Below are 15,883 nucleotides of genomic sequence, written 5' to 3'. Positions count from 1 at the left end.
ACTGGACAGGACCACCCTCTCCCACCGGGAAGCACGTGTGGAACAGCTGTGGGCTCATTGCCTACTGGGCCCCGAAGCAGCCTGGCACAGCTCCTTCACAGGCCTTATGGGCACAGAACCATGTGGAAGTTCAGCACTGCCCCACATGCAGGCTGCTGTGACCACAGGTCACCAGGACAAAGGCAGTCCGGAGCGCAGGGGAGCCTTGGTGTCCCCTTCATCACAGCGCCTCGGTTTCCTCATCAGGAGGACGTACACAGTGGGGGAAAGCTGAGGTTTCTTCTAGTGTTTTATGAATTTGGGATTCCACTCTCAGCTTCATTTAACTCCTCCACGAGATAGAATACCTGGAAGTTTGCTCTGAAGTTCAAGTATATTTCCCTGTGCTTTTTGTGAAGACAAACGCATCGGACCAGAAGAGTCAGTTCTCTGTAACTGCACTGACCTTTTATTGCCCTTACACATTGAGAAACCGTGGCAGGCCAGGAAGTCCTGTCCCCAACCACCATTTCCTGAGCCCACCACCTGTTTGTCCCAAAGACCTGAGATCTTCCACTGGGAGCTCAGTGCAGTCTGTGTGCCGAGGCCCCCAGGCCCGCTCACCTTAATCGCATTGCCCTACTGATGCTTCTGCTAGCCCAGCCCTAAGATACACACTTGGCACACACACATCCAGCAACAGAAGGTGGCTTGTCCANCCCCAACCACCATTTCCTGAGCCCACCACCTGTTTGTCCCAAAGACCTGAGATCTTCCACTGGGAGCTCAGTGCAGTCTGTGTGCCGAGGCCCCCAGGCCCGCTCACCTTAATCGCATTGCCCTACTGATGCTTCCGCTAGCCCAGCCCTAAGATACACACTTGCACACACACATCCAGCAACAGAAGGTGGCTTGTCCGGCTTCCTTCCAGGCTCCCAGTACCTGGGCTGGCATCCTGTGGCACCTGTAACACAGGTTCCCCTGTAAATGAGCTGCACCGAAGTCTTGCAAAGAGGCACCTGCACCTCCACTTCCTGACGGCTGCCTCTGAACCAAGCGCCAGGGCTTAGCCTCTGACTTGTGCGGTGGTGTCGGGACGACGTGGGGTACATACCTGGGCCTCTCCGGGAGCCAGCCGGATCACTGAGGCACTGCAGGGGAGAAGGAGGCCATGTCACGTGTGTTTCGCCTCCCAGCACCATGCTGGGGGGAGCAGGTCTGGTCGCAGAGCCCCGAAGCCAGTATGTGTGTTGGACAAGACAAGGTCACTGCTCTCTCAGCCAGAGCCGCCGCGTGGCCCAAGCCGGCAGAGTCCCAGCTGGTTCCCTGCCGCCGCCACCCCGGGCCTGGCCCTGTGGGCTCCTCACCTCGTACTTCCAGGCGGCACTCACACTGTGCCTCGCCTTGCAAGTTGGTGGCCCTGCAGACGTAGATGCCCCCGTCAAAGGGGCAGGGCTTTCTGATCTCCAGGGTCAACACTCCCTGCTTGCTGAACATGCGGAAGCGGGCATCTGCTCCCAGGTCCAGGCCGTTCTTGAACCAGGAAATCTTGGGCTATAAATCAGGTAACGGGAGGGAGGGAGACTGTCTCAGGTTGACAGGAGACCTGCCAGGAACCTGCTGCTATTCTGGGGGCTCCCACTGGAATCCAAACTACACCCAAGCAGGAAATGAACAGGGAGCCAATGGAGAGTGCCGAGGCCCTGCTCAGGGAGAGGCGCCTGGCCCTGAACCCCTGTGGGACAGGAAGCAGGGAAAGGCTGGGGAGAGGACCAATGGGGGTTGGAGCCTCCAAACCCCACCTCCTGAGTCTGCCTGGGCCAGGACCCCAAGCTCTGTACCTTGGGGCTACCCCGGACAGCGCAGCAGAGGGTAGTGTTGTAGCCGGCGATGACTGAGCGGTTCACCAGAGGGCGAGTGAAGCTCGGGGCCTCTGAGAAGTCCAGGGCCTTGTAGTTGGGTGGCTCATATGTGATGCCTGTTGGTGATAAGACTCTGCACCAAGAGTGGCACACCACACTGGGCCCCCTCCCTGCTCCCACCGCCTCCCTGGCCCAGCTCCTCCTGTGGGTGGGAGTAAAAGTACCGCACCTGGTCTGGGGATAAAGACAGGCTCCTTGGTGGTGGCGGCGTGGTCACTGGGTCCCACCATATTCTGGCTGAAGACCCGGAAGTAGTAGCCATTGCCGATGATGAGCTCCGACACGACGCAGTGAGTGCGACGGTAATGCTCCAAGACAGTGAACCACTCCTGGGGGTGTGGAGGAAAGGGCGGGTCTCTGGGGGTCAGGCCCTACTCCCTGCCGGGGGCCTCTTTTGGGTACCCCTGGTGTCTGTACCCCCACTGTGGAGGGAACCAGGTCAGAGAGGAAGGATGAGCAGCAGACCCGTTCTAAGGGCAAGGGAGGAAGCTGGGGCCCAGGTCTCCTGGCCCTACGGAGGGTGTACATGGGGGGCCCAGAACCCCAGGCTCACCATGGTCTTCTTGTCAGCTTTCTGTACTGTGTAACCCCAGAGCTCTGTGTTACCATCATCTTGGGGTGGCTTCCACTCCAGAGCCACATTGAAACCCCATGCCTCAGTGACCCGAATATCCTGGGGAGGGCTTGGCTTGTCTGCAGGAGAAAGACCAGCCGGAACACACCTCCTGAGACCGCCTGAGTATGAGCAGAGGACCCTGGGAGGCGCCCGCACCCCTGCCAGGCCAGACGTGGCCCGCCACCGTCCCAGAGTGGGGGCCCCGCTGCCACACACCAACAATCTGCAGGACCAGCGTGGCCTTGTCCTCCATGTTCTCGACCTGCAGCATCACCTCGTAGGTGCCAGAGTGGGTGCGGCGAGCAGCCCGGATGAACAGGATGGTGTCCGTGGGGCTGTTGCGGATGCTCACCTCCTCACCTGCCAGTGGTTGCCCCTCTTTGGTCCAGGTCACTTGAGGCCGGGGCTTGCCCTGTGGGGAGGGACAGCTCACCCCCGAGCCCGGCATGACTGGGCGGCATCTCAGGGTCTGGTCAGCCCCGAGACTCATCTGCCCGCGAGGGGAGCACGAGACACGGGGGGACAGGGCCGGAGGCCAGCCCTACCTGGAAAGGAATGAGGAGGTTCACGGACTCCCCGACCTTCCTCTGGATGGTCTGACGCAGGTGCCGGGGCACCTGGAGCCACGGTCGCTCTGTGGGTGCCAAGTGGGCAGCTCAGCAAGGGGGCCCTCAGCCCTGGGGAGCACTACAGCTCCTCCCCTCCCGAGGCCGGGCCTCGAAGGCTATGGCTGAGGAAAATGCCCGGCCCTCAGCATCCCCTATCCCAGCCCCGGGTGGTCTACAGAATCCCTGCTTCGACCTCCACCTCACCACACCGCTGTAAGAGGCAGGGATCAGAGAAGGTGAACAGCTTGTTTGAGGACACACAGCTAATAAGTCAGAGGCCAGGATGCAAATGTAGACTTTTGGACTCTATCCCTGTCCTGCAGGCTGTTTCTGCCCCGGTCTGCTGCCTCTTTCCACATGATTGACCCTTTGTTGGGAACAGAAGAATGGGGAGTGGATACCAGCTGGGCCAATCTGACACTAAATCATGAGCACAGGGACAATACCTACCTGTTGAACTGAGAGGCTCAGAGAACAGAGCTCAAAGACCTACATTTTCCCTGTCCCAGAACTCGGGGTTGATGCAGAAAAGCCCAGGGAGCCCTCTCTGAATGTTTGGCCTGGGGTGCAAATAGAGGCTTAGAATTTCCTGTCCCTCTCTCCAGTAGGGTCTCCCTGGATGTCCCCACTTCCACGGACCCCAACGGCCAGGACATCAGTGGCAGGTCCGTCCTCTGAGAGCACAAGGGCCACTCACGCAGTATCTCCTGAACGGTCACGGGCTCCTTGGTGGTGACAGGGGCTCCGGGCCCTGCCATATTGTGCGCCCGCACACGGAAGAGCAGCCGGGCCCCTGTGGGCAGGTCCTTGAGCAGCATCGAGGTGCGCTCTATCAGCCCCTGCAGGGCGGCCACCCACTCCGAGCCTGGTGGGGGAAGCCCGCGGGCAGCGTCAACATCAGCAGCCCGCCCCACTGCCCACCCTCCGCTGGCCGTCTGGGGCTTCCGCTGTAAACAGGGGCCGGGCAGGGTGACAGACGCCCGTCCTGGGGTGAGGGCATTTCAGCGGACGGTGCTGGGCGAGGGCCTGGGGCTGGGCAGGGGCACTCACAGCCCTCCCAGCAGTACTCCACGCTGTAGCCGTCCAAGCCTCCAGCTCCCACCCGCTCCGGGGGCCGCCACTTGAGGGAGACGGTGGTGTCCGAGACATCCTCCACGGCCAGGTGGGTGGGCTCACTGGGGGGGCCTAGGCAGAGACAGAGGTGGAGTCGGAGAGGGGTCAGAGTGGGCCTGCACCACCGGTGGGGGTGGGGGACACTGAAGGGATATGACCCAGACCCTCAACTGGCCACCAGTCACACAGGGGCACTTGCCCTTCATCTGGCTTATTCAAGCACTGTCAGAATATTCTAGCTCCCACTAAAAGACATGTCTCTAGGGGCGCCTGGGGGGCTCAGTCGGTTGAGCATCTGACTTCGGCTCAGGTCATGATCTCCTAGTTCGTGGGTTCAAGCCCTGCATCAGGTTCTGTGCTGACAGCTCAGAGCCTGGAGCCTGCTTCTGATTCTGTGTCTCCCCCTCTGTGCCCCTCCCCTGCTCATGTTCTATCTCTTTCAGTTTCTCAAAAATAAACATTAAAAATTAAAAAAAAAAAAAGACATGTCTCTAGATAGGCTTAAAAACAAACTGCAACAGCAATTACAAAAGGGAGCCTAGGGCGCTTGGGTGGCTCAGTCATTAAGTAGCAGACTCTTCATTTCTGCTCAGGTCATGATCTCACAGGGAGATGAAGCCCCCCTTCAGGCCCCATGCTGGTCATGGAGCCTGCTTCAGATTCTCTCTTTCCCTGCCTCTTCTGGCCTCAAAAAAAAAAAAAAAAAAAAAACCTCTAAATAGGAATAAATACCCCCAAAGAGCCCTTTCTGTCAGACAACATAGGAAATGCTATAAATGTAATTTAAAGAAAAACTGGCTTAAAACAGGGAATTTCCTGACACCATATGATCAGGCGAGCTGACTAACAGCTGACTAATAGTTGGCTGACTGGAAGCCAGTCTCTAAAGAGAGGGACCTGGACCCTTCTCCCCACAGCCCCACCCCCCAACCCCTTGCTGCCATTCCCCAAGCTGGGCCGGGTCCTTGGGCAAGGAGCCGGGGAGGGCGCCTGCCCGCGCCACAGACAGCCACCACCCCCCCTCCCCACATCCTGGTAGGGACAGCTGTCCTCCAGAGCCTGACACACCCTCAGCGTCTGTTCTACCCTGCCGACCCCCATGACTCAGATGAGGAAATGGAGACTTCAGGGCAGTGACCCCAGATGGCTCCCCCGGGGGTGGGGGAGCTGGCTCTACAAACTCCATCTGAGTCCAGTCCAGGGTCCTTACCACAGACCCAAGCCTCTTAGAACCCCCAGGTACCCAGTGCCCTTGCTCTGTCCCATACATGACAAACCCTGCTTGAAGGGAATGGGGAAGAGGGGACAGTTAACATTTGAAGGGAGTGGGAAAGAGGGGACAGTTACCATTTATTGACCACCTGCTGTATGCCAGATGTTCTGCCTGCATTATCTCATTTCACCCTAACAGCAGTTCCATGAAATAGATACTGTCATTATCCCCATTTTATAGATGTGGAGAGTGAGGCCTGAGAGGCATCAACAGGGTGGTACGAGGCTCAGCTCCACCCCTACCAGCTAGGTGACCTAGAGCAAGTCCTTTAACCTCTTGGAGCCTCACTTCCTTCATCTGTGAAACAAGAGTTTTATCCCCGACAGAGCCTTTTAAAGGGGACCATGATGTAAATGCCTAGTGCAGGGGCTGCCCACAGAGCAGCTGCTTCTGACGTGGGGCGGTGCCAGGCCAGGCAGGCTCACCGATCGGCATGAAGGGTTGGGAGGCAGGGCTGGGCCTGGACATGCCAATGGCGTTGACCGCATAGACTCGCATCTCATACACCACGCCCTCAATCATGCGCCGCGCCTCATGGCTCAGCTCCCGCAGCAGGTCAAAGTTCAGCCGCATCCACCGGTAGCTCTTCTTCTTCTTGCGCTCCAGGATGTAGCCTGATGAAGGGGAGGCAGGAGCTCTGGCCTGGGGCCCAGACGGCCCCGTACCCCGGCCCTGAGCCTTATGCCCGTGCCCTGCACTCACCCAGGACTGGCTGCCCACCGTCGTAGGCAGGCGGCTCCCACTGCACGGTGCAGGAGTCCTCACCCACGTTACTGATCTTGGGGGCCGCAGGGGGATCCGGCACATCTGGAGGGACGGGTCCACATCAGCCCCGCCCGGGGCCCAGGGCCAAGGCTGCCTGCCCCCACCACCCCATAGATGCTTCTAGGATGCAGTTCTGATCATGTCACCAGCCTGTGATCACTGCTCTTCATGGCTCCCCACTGCCCATGTTCACCCATGTCCTCATCTCAGTTCTCTCCATGGAGCTGAGAGCATGCCCGTGATGTTTGTCAAGTGGCTAAATGAGTAAACTGACGGGCCTCCCTGGTGGCCCCAGGCCGGCCAGCCTCACCGATGACCTTGACTGTGAGGTGGACCTGGTCCTCGCCCACGGGGTTCTTCACTGTGACAACATAGACACCCTCGTCTTCCTTCTCTGCCCCCTCGACGGTGAAGATGCTGCGGTCCTTGCTGGTCTCCACCCGGACCCGGCCCTCAGTCTCACACAGCAGCTGGGGTGGGGGGCAGGGGAGTTTGGGAAGAAGGGACCAAGTCGGATACCACAGGCTTTGACAGCCCGTGCAATAGCCGGAGATAGAACAGAGCTCTGCACAGGGTCCGGGGAGCAGATGCAGCCTGCGTGGAAACTGCACTCATGTGAGCACCGAGTCCAAAAACCTTTGTTTAGAGCCTGCCATGGGCAAAGCACTGGGGCAAGGGGCTTGGGCTCTAGGTCTGGCCTATTTTCTCTGTGCCTCAGTTTTCTTAGCTGCCAAATGGGAAGGAATCACATGACCTTATGGAGCTGAGGATCCCGAAAGACCTCGGGTGGCTGGTGGAGGAAGAGCTGGCCTGAGTGGTGTCCAGGCAGCTACTCTTACAGAAAAGTGCCAGGGAAACCCACTCCCCAGTCCAGAAGAAGTGCAAAGTCAAGGTCAGCTGAGCAGGACGGGAGCCTGGGAACAGCCCAGTCATGAGGGCTTCCCAGCAATGTTCAGGGAACTTGTGCCTGACCAAGGCATGAGGAGCTCATGTAGGCCACGCCTGGGGCAGGAACACAGCTGCCCAGGCGTGGCAGCTTCACGGAGACCTCACTGAAGGGTGGAAACTGTGTAGACAGAAAATCACAGAAGGCCAAGAGCTGGATCCCACCATCAGCCTCACTCACCTTCTTGTCAAACACCCACTCGTCACTGGCGCCTGCATCTCCTGGGGCATCCGGGGATGGCCCTGCTGGGACCTTGTTCTTCTGGGAACCAAGCAGAAGGGAGGCAGGGGGAAGAGGGGCTGACTCAACCGGGAAGGCATCCCTGCCCAGCGACCCCTCTGCCCCCCGCCCTTACCCACCCCCATTCTGCTGCCCACCTTGCCCTCCTCCCAGCCAACTGAGCCTCTGCACTCCCTTCCAGTCGGTGGCCAGTTGAAGGGTGTGCACTGGGTGGGTGGGGAGCAGATGCCAACACCCATCGGTCCCGCGCACCCATTTTACAGATGGGGAAGTGGAGGAGGGACCCACAGTACCTGTGTGAGGGTCTTCTGCCAAATCACAGTGGGAGCAGGGTCCCCGGAGATAGGGACATCCAGGCGTAGCTTGTTCCCAGCCACAACCACAATGGTATCCGGCTTCCGGCCTGGGCAGTCCAGGTGGATCTTGGGAGGTTCTGGGGGGGAGATGGCATAGGTCTGAGAAGGGGGCAAGGGCCCAAGGCCCATGAAAGGGGGGGAAACTGGAAGGAGCCCATGTCCCTGGTGGTTGTTTTGTAATCAATTTGACTGACATATAAGTTCCACTCAATAAGACGGCAAGATTTGAGCATACGGCTCCATGAGCTTTGACAAATGTATACACCTGTGCAACCACCACCAGGTAAAGATCTAAAACCTTTCCATCCCCTCAGAAAGTTCCTAGGGAACTTTGTAACACCGGGTCGCGTCCTGTAGCATTTCTCAGACCTTAGGAGGAATACCAATGTCCTGCCAGAAAAAAGAAAAAGAAGTTTCCACGGCCAAATCAACGAGAAGACCCTGGATTTAACAAAGTTAAGTACATTTCTTCACCACAGAATTTTTCAGAGCCTTTGACATGCTTCTGAATCAGCAAGAGGTGGACCAAGTGTTTAGTGATTCCCAAACATACTTCACGATGGAACTTTTTTTTTCCCTTAAATTCTTATGTGAGTTACCATATAGTGTAGTCTTGGCTTCAGGAGTAGAATCCAGTGATTCACCTCTTACATATACCTTTTTTTTTTTTAATTTTTAATGTTTTTCTATTTATTTCTGCGAGAGAGAGAGACAGTATGAGCAGGGGAGGGTCAGAGAGAGAGGGAGACACAGAATCGGAAGCAGGCTCCAGGCTCTGAGCTAGCTGTCAGCACAGAGCCCGACGCGGGGCTCAAATCCACAAACCGTGAGATCATGACCTGAGCCGAAGTCGGACACTTAACCCACTGAACCACCCAGGCACCCCTTTTTTTTATGCTTATTTATTTTATTTTTTTGAGAGGGAGAACCTGTGTGCAAGCAGGGAAGGAACAGAGAGAGCAGGAGACAAAATTCAACGCAGGCTCCAGGCTCTGAGCTGTCACCATGGAGCCTGACACGGGGCTCCAACTCACAAACCGCAAGATCATGACCTAAGCCAAAGTTGGATGCTTCACCGACTGAGCCACCCAGGCGCCCCCAACCATGGAACCCTTTTAAACGGAGTATCCTATTCAGTGAACCTAGTTTAGAGAGCCCTGCCCTGGAGCAAGCCTCAGCCTGGACTGCCCTCCTGAAGTTCGGATAGATGCCTGATAGATGTGTAGTCTAAAAGAAGAAGGGGTACTTCTAAAAGCAGAAAATTAATAATGAAACCTCACATCTTTCCGTCTCCTCTTTCCTACACCCCGTGGAGGAGGCACCTCAGAATTCCCACTTTCGAGAATAGGAAACTGAGGTGCACAGAGATTATAACTGGCCCATGGCTGTGACTGGCAGAGCTGGGGCTGGGGCTTGGGGTCCCCATTCCAGTTCCTTGCTCTTCCCTCTGTGAGTGGAGGGGGATGTGCGTGAAGTAGGGCGTGGGGAGGAGATCCCGTGACTCACCCTGCCTGGGCACGAAGTCAATCTTGACCTCTGCAAGAGAAGGAAGAGCAAGTGGCACGGCGCTGGGCAAAGGCAGAGCCCCGAGACGGGCCCCCACCTGGCCCAGGTGCCCGCTCACCCATGAAATGGAGCTTTGCCGACAGGTTGCAGGCGAAGCCCTCGGGCACAAAGCTGTAGTCAGCCTCGTCCGCAGGCGTGACGTCATCAATGGTCAGTTTGTGGACCCTGCAGGGATGTGGTGGCTCAGGGAACCCCGCTGGGCCACACACCCCAGCCTCACCGTAGTCGGTGCTCCAGAGGGCCCTTCCCCCACCTTAGCTCAGTGGTGCGCTGGTATTTTAAATGCTCTCTTTCTCTATTTTTTTTTTTTAATATTTTTTATTTATTTCTAGGAGAGAGAGAGAGAGACCGCATGAGCAGGGGAGGGTCAGAGAGAGAGGGAGATACAGACTCTGAAATAGGCTCCAGGCTCTGAGCTGGCAGTCAGCACAGAGCCCAACGCGGGACTCGAACCCATGAACCGCGAGATCATGACCTAAGCGAAAGTCGGACGCTTAACCAACTAAGCCACCCAGGCTCCCCAGCTCTTTCTCTATTTTTGACGTTCCAGCTCCCTTGCGTGTTTTCAGAGATAGGCAATGTACAAGTGCCCCTTGGCTGGGCCCTTAGAGACTAAGCAGGGGCTGGTCTCACTAATCTCTGTGACCTTGGACCCAGCACGTGCCAGTGCAGATGCTCGAGGCATGAGTAAGAGTGGGAGACAGTGAGGGCCCTTGGCCAGAGTCAGCCCGGCGGCCTCCTGCCCTGCCCTGGCCATGACCTGCGGGGAGGGGGTCAGGGGGACGCCCAGCCTGTCTGTCTCACTACTTCTCTGTTTCTGTCCTCTGCCTCTGCAGGATTCTCTTCTGTGTGCTTCTGTCTCTGCCTCTCTGCCTCTGTCTCTCAGTCTGTGTCCTCTGTCTATCTGCGTGTCTTCTCTCTATCCATCTCTGTTTCTCTCTCTCTCGGTCTCTCTCTATTTTTCCCTGTCTCCCTATGTGTCTCTACCTCAGTCTCTGTCTCTGTCTGCTCTTCTGTCTGTTTCTCTGTGCCTGTTTCTCTCTCTGTCTGTCTCAGTCTCTGCTCGCCCCATCAGCCTGCCCTCCTCTGCATTGGGGCCCAGCTCTGCACACTCACCTCCCGATGTGGGACACCTTTATGCGGCTGTCGGGCACGAGCTCCTTCCCGTTCTTCAGCCACACCCCCCGCACGTTCTCATCGGACACCTCACACTTGAACACCGCCTGGTCCTTTGCACCCACAGTCAGGTCTGCAATGCTCTGGTACACCTCTAGCTTTTTCTCTGGGGCGGGGAGGGCAAAGTCAGTGAGCTGGGGAGGGTAGGTGTGGGCGTGAATCCATGTGATCACATGGGCATGTGAAAACATGCGTGTGTGTGCATGTTTGTGATTCACATGTGCCTATGATAGTACAGTGCTCAAGTGTGTGTGTGGGGGGGCGACACTAACCAAGCCCATCTGGTCCTCCCAGTACTCTCTGAGGTGGCCACCTCGGCACCCCTATTTTATAGATGAGAATGGTGAGGCTCAATGTGTCAGAGTGACTTGCCCAAGGTCACATGGACCTCCATCCTGGGTTTGCCTGATTCCCAGGGTGGTGCTGGGGCCCAGGGCGCCCAGGGCCTTGAAGCCTCCTGTNCGATGAGCTCGGCCAGCGCCTGGCCCCCGCTGGTGCGCAGCGCATAGTGCCCGGCGTCCTCCAGCGTCGCCTCGTTAATGATGAGGTGGTGTCTCTGCCCGTCCTTCTTGAACCGGTATTTGAAGGTCTCCTCCCTGGTCAGCTCCACCCCATCCTTCAGCCTGGCCGGTGGGCGGGCAGTGAGTGCTGCAGCCTCCTTTGGGGACGCCCACAGGGCCCCCAGCCCTGCCCACGTGCCCGTGCCTCTGCCACTCACCACTTGACCTGGGCCCCCTCCTCGGACACTTCGCACTCAAACTCCACCCGCTGCCCCACCATCACCAGCTGGTCTTCCAAGGGCCGGGTGATCAGCACAGGGGGCTCTGTTGAGCAAGGAGAACAGAGTTGGCCGAGCCCTGTGCGCCCTCCCCACAGGCTCCCAGGCGCCCAGGGGCCCCGGGCAAGGCCCACCTTTGACGAACAGCTCGGTGCTGCACTTCTCCCCGCCCACCACGCACTGGTAGGCCGCGTCGTCGGCCAGCGAGCACTGGCTGATGGTCAGCGTGCGCTTGGCACCTATGGACTCGAAGATGTACCTGCGCAGGAGCGGCGCGGGGCCGGGAGTGTGGATGAGGAGCCATCGCTCACCTCGTGCGTCCCAGGTGCCCCGTCCAACCCACCCCTGTCGGACCGTGCCCCCACCCCCGGCCTTCCTTCCAGGAGCTGGGCCTTACTTGCTGTGGGGCAGAAGGGGCCGTGGGAGCATCCAGGTGGGAGGAAGCGGGAACAGGAGGAAGGAGGGAGGAACAGAGGCAGGCAGAAACAGAAAGATGGGCAGTTAGGCCCAGGGAGAGGGACATGCGGAGAGACACACAGAACCGAAGCAGGCTGGGAGCCTCCCCGCCCACGCTCCCAGGACTGTGCCCACCCTCCTCCACCGCACCTGCCGCTCATCTGGATCTCCTGTCCATTCTTCAGCCACTTGACCTCGGTGTCGGGGTCGGCCAGCTCCACGGTCAGCCGGATCTTGTGGCCCTTGCTCACCTGGTAGGCGGGCTCCAGCTTCTTCTGAAAGGCTGAGCACCTCCGTCAGCGCCCCCACGGCGCTGCGGCCCCCGCTGCCCCAGAAGGCTCACACCCATCGCGGTGGCTGGCGGCTGTGCCAGTGGGCTGAGTCCTCCCATCACACTCCGCCTGCCTCCCCCCGTTTTCTCTATCTCCACTATGCCTGTCTATTATCTCTGTTCTATGCGTCTGTCTCTTTCTCTCTCTTTGTCCCTCTGCCTTGGCTGGGGTCCCTTCCAGCGGCTCAGCTCAGGGATAGAGTTAGCGGCTCCCAGAGAGACAGAAGCTTGGCCGGAGACGGAGATGGCAGCCAAAGGGACCTTCTCTGCCCCTTGACTCTGGTTTATAGCAGCCTCCAGGCTTCTACTCAGTGAGGAGGGCCCAGCTGTGCTCTGTTCTCTTCTTGTGGTGTCTCTGGGCTAAGCTGGACTCTTACCTTTGCGTGTGCGCGCGCATGTCTGTACGCGCGCGTGCCTGTGTGTACGCGCGCGCGCCTGTGTGCGCACGCGTGGCCTCTCCTCTCGCACGGCAGGGGAGCACTAACCTGTGCTCTTCTTCTCGTCCCGCCGCATGCCCTTGAGCCTCTTGAGCATGCCGCGCAGGTCGGTGACGCCGTGCTGGAATGCGATGCGCTCATATTCCGAGGGGGATGCCTGCCGCAGGATCTCCCAAACGTCCTCCTCGGGTGGCGCCTCCAGCCTCGGGTCCCTGCGTCCAGCAGAGAGGCCTCAAGGGAATCCCCTCTGGCCAGGGGCAGGACTGTCGCCCCCCATCTGCCCTCCCCTGGGGTGGGGCTTCCTGGATCCCAGGACCAAGGAGCCGTAACTGCCCCTGCCCCTCCGTTGGTACAGCTTGGGCTGGCTTTGGACTTCAAGTTCAGTATGGGGGAGTCCCGGTGGAAGTGGGGGCGACGGGGGCGCAGGCTTCATCAGGCACTCACCTCAGGTTCCGGAAGCTGCTGCTCCGGGCAGGGCACAAAGGCAGAGTGGGCCATTAGAGACGTGGGCCACCTGCCCACAAAGATCCTGGCCACGGCCCCTGGGCCCTCGCCCCTCCCTTCTCCCCACCCCTGTGTCCCTCCATTTACACAGCAGGGCCTTCCCCACACATGGCCTTGTTTGTTCCTTCTGAGCTCTGGTGGGTGGGTATCTGGAGAACCGAAGGCTCAGAGACGCCCCGGGCAGTGGGGATCCGCACTCAGGTCTGTCTGACTCCCAGCCCCGTCCCTCACCAGGGTACAGCGTCCCACCAGCACCCTGCTGCCCCCAGACACCGGCCCCCCATGCTTACTCTCTGGGTCGCGGCAGCATCAGCCATAACGCAGGGTGCGGAGAGAGAGGGAGAGGACACAGGGTCAGTGGAGGGGCTGGGGGAGCAATTCCTGCAACTTGGGGCCCCTCTGCCGTCTCGTGAGTCCCCGGAGCCTACTAAGACAAGCTCTCATAGACTCAGGGGTAGTGGGGGACCCCGTGAGGTTGTTAGTTCACGGAAAATATCTGCTGAGCTCTCTGACTCTTCCCAACACCAGGATTATCCCCCCCCTTTTTTTTAGTGTTTACTTATTTTTTTATTTATTTTTTTTAATTNAACTTGGGGCCCCTCTGCCATCTCGTGAGTCCCCGGAGCCTACTAAGACAAGCTCTCATAGACTCAGGCATCAGGGGTAGTGGGGGACCCCGTGAGGTTGTTAGTTCACGGAAAATATCTGCTGAGCCCTCTGACTCTTCCCAACACCAGGATTATCCCCCCCCTTTTTTTTTAGTGNACCGACTAAGCCACCCAGGCGCCCCTAGTGTTTACTTATTTTTGAGAGAGAGAGAGAGACAGAGTGTGAGCAGAGGAGGGGCAGAGAGAGAGGGAGACACAATCTGAAGCAGCTCCAGGCTCTGAGCCATCAGCACAGAGCCTGATGAAGGGCTCAAACCCACAAACCGTGAAATCTTGACTTGAGCCAAAGTTGCCACTTAACTGACTGAGCCACCCAGGCGCCCCTAGGATGATCCCATTTGACAGACAGGGAAACTGGTTTAGAGAGGTACAGTAACCAGCTCAGGGCCACACAGCCAGAAAACTGCACTGCTGGGATTTGAAGTGGGGCCTCACCATCTGCCCCAGGAGCTGCTACCCAGGGGCTCACCTCTTCTTCAGCAGTGAGCTGAAATCCAGAGTTCCAGCGTCCTCGTGGCTGTCACTATGGAGAGGGACCCCAGTAAGGACCTCCCCAACTGGAAAGGGCTTGGGGAGGTGGTGGGGAGAGGTGCTGGGAGAGGAAGGGACACTGGCTGGGTGGGGGCTCCCTGTCCATGTCAGACCCCCAAAGTCTGACAAGCACAGGCTGGGAGAGGGGTACCTGATCCGCCGACCACTTCCAGCCAGGCTCCTGTGGGGTTAGAACAAGTTCCTCATCTGCCCGGGGAGGTTGCTGTCCCCTCCCCCATTCCTATCAACTTCAGTCCTGGCCCCCACAACCCCACCCCCCACATCATCCCCAGCCCTGACCCCGAGGGGCATCAGATCCCAGCACAGGCCTCCCCGCCATCCCTGAGAAGAGATGGCTACTCACGTGCGGCGGAAAGCTGATCGGAGGTCCAGGTCTCCAGGGCCAATGGCCTCTGCGTTCAGAGAGGGAGATGAGACCGGGAAGGGGCTTCAGAGGGGCCGTTTCAGAAGCCTCGCTCACCCCAGAATCTCCGAGTATCACAGACCCACCCATCCATGACCCTTGAGAGTGGGCATCTGCCCCAGGACCCCACATTCTGAGCCTTTCCAGGATTGAGGTGCCAGGGAGTTTGGGTAGTTGGTACCCAGTCCCTTAGCAGTGGCTGATCTCACATTCAGCTCTCAGCTCACCCTTCACCTGTTCGCCTGTGCCAGGAGCCTGGACCATCTCACCATCCAGGTGAGATCTGGACTTGGCTCTCAGACCCCACCCCGACCCTGGAAACGTCCCTGGGTTTCTCTCGTGCCCCAGCATGAGCAGCACTGAGCAGGCGGTCGGCAGTTGTCTGGTTGGGAGTTGCCATCCTCCTTAGTGTTGGGAAATGGAGGCAGACATGGGGGTAAGACTCATGGGGGACCTGAGCCCAGGACGCCAGGGCTCCCCTCACCATGGACAGTGAGACTGAAGTTGCAGCTGTCGAATTTATCCTTGGTGGAAACCTCACAGCGGTAGCCGCCTGCAAAGGTAGGCTGGGCATCTGTAATGTGCAGCTCAAACAGGTAGACCTGTAGAGGGGCAAGGTATCAGGGGAGACCAGGAGCCGGAAGAGGAGGCCCTTCACCCCTAAAGGAGACTGGGAGTGGGTAATGGCCACCAGCATTTTCACCCCTCAGGGTTTAATTAACCTGTGTGTAAGGGGTTTGTATAATTAGGACAGAGTCCCTTTTCAAGACACATGACTGCCATCTGCTGGCACAGGTGGTGATAAAATGTAAATCAGTGATGGCTACAAGGCAAATGACCTTCACTTAAGATGAGGCACTTTTGTGCAGTGCACAACTCACACAACTGAACATATTGTCCCCGCCCTGCCAGAGGCATCTTTGCCTGAGCCAAGACTCTGGAAGAGGGAGAGGAGCAAAAGCTGGGAGTCAAAGCACAGGTTCTGGGCCCGGCTCTGAGTGACAGCAGACCAGCAGCAATAACCTCTCAAGCTTGGGTTTCTTTGTCTGTATGATGAAAGGGCCCTTGAGCTCCTATACTCATCCATGCAGAGACTTTACATCCTCGCTGGCTGATGCCGCCCGCCCCCATGCTTCACGAGGTCCCTCAGCCTTCCTGGGCCCCCTGCCCCCACAAGTTTTATTATGCCCCCTT

The 15,883-nt window shown here is 58.3% G+C and overlaps 1 protein-coding gene across 1 annotated transcript in view; it reads right to left on the bottom strand.

Moving 5' to 3' along the window:
* Positions 1–704: 704 nt before the first annotated feature.
* Positions 705–15,883, bottom strand: part of MYBPC3 (myosin binding protein C3) — a 17,982-nt gene continuing 2,803 nt past the window's right edge. Inside the window, exons 6-33 of the mRNA XM_077767308.1 lie at positions 15,174–15,291; positions 14,630–14,678; positions 14,417–14,446; positions 14,204–14,257; positions 13,007–13,027; positions 12,611–12,774; positions 11,945–12,077; positions 11,473–11,597; positions 11,279–11,384; positions 11,015–11,183; positions 10,501–10,664; positions 9,443–9,549; positions 9,325–9,354; positions 7,756–7,895; positions 7,403–7,483; positions 6,587–6,746; positions 6,214–6,318; positions 5,937–6,125; positions 4,176–4,310; positions 3,823–3,990; positions 3,063–3,151; positions 2,734–2,929; positions 2,455–2,594; positions 2,071–2,230; positions 1,821–1,957; positions 1,347–1,533; positions 1,094–1,130; positions 705–943 (exon numbers count right to left, since the gene is read on the bottom strand). Coding sequence (XP_077623434.1) covers positions 1,120–1,130; positions 1,347–1,533; positions 1,821–1,957; positions 2,071–2,230; positions 2,455–2,594; positions 2,734–2,929; positions 3,063–3,151; positions 3,823–3,990; positions 4,176–4,310; positions 5,937–6,125; positions 6,214–6,318; positions 6,587–6,746; positions 7,403–7,483; positions 7,756–7,895; positions 9,325–9,354; positions 9,443–9,549; positions 10,501–10,664; positions 11,015–11,183; positions 11,279–11,384; positions 11,473–11,597; positions 11,945–12,077; positions 12,611–12,774; positions 13,007–13,027; positions 14,204–14,257; positions 14,417–14,446; positions 14,630–14,678; positions 15,174–15,291 — 3,168 coding nt within the window. The 3' untranslated portion in view covers positions 705–943; positions 1,094–1,119. The remainder of the gene's footprint in view (positions 944–1,093; positions 1,131–1,346; positions 1,534–1,820; positions 1,958–2,070; positions 2,231–2,454; positions 2,595–2,733; positions 2,930–3,062; positions 3,152–3,822; positions 3,991–4,175; positions 4,311–5,936; positions 6,126–6,213; positions 6,319–6,586; positions 6,747–7,402; positions 7,484–7,755; positions 7,896–9,324; positions 9,355–9,442; positions 9,550–10,500; positions 10,665–11,014; positions 11,184–11,278; positions 11,385–11,472; positions 11,598–11,944; positions 12,078–12,610; positions 12,775–13,006; positions 13,028–14,203; positions 14,258–14,416; positions 14,447–14,629; positions 14,679–15,173; positions 15,292–15,883) is intronic.

The sequence above is a fragment of the Crocuta crocuta genome, unplaced genomic scaffold, assembly GCF_008692635.1.
Source record: "Crocuta crocuta isolate KB4526 unplaced genomic scaffold, BGI_CrCroc_1.0 scaffold330, whole genome shotgun sequence".
Taxonomy (NCBI): domain Eukaryota; kingdom Metazoa; phylum Chordata; class Mammalia; order Carnivora; family Hyaenidae; genus Crocuta; species Crocuta crocuta.
The sequence above is the reverse complement of the archived record's forward strand: the minus strand, read 5'-3'. Positions and strand labels throughout refer to the sequence as shown.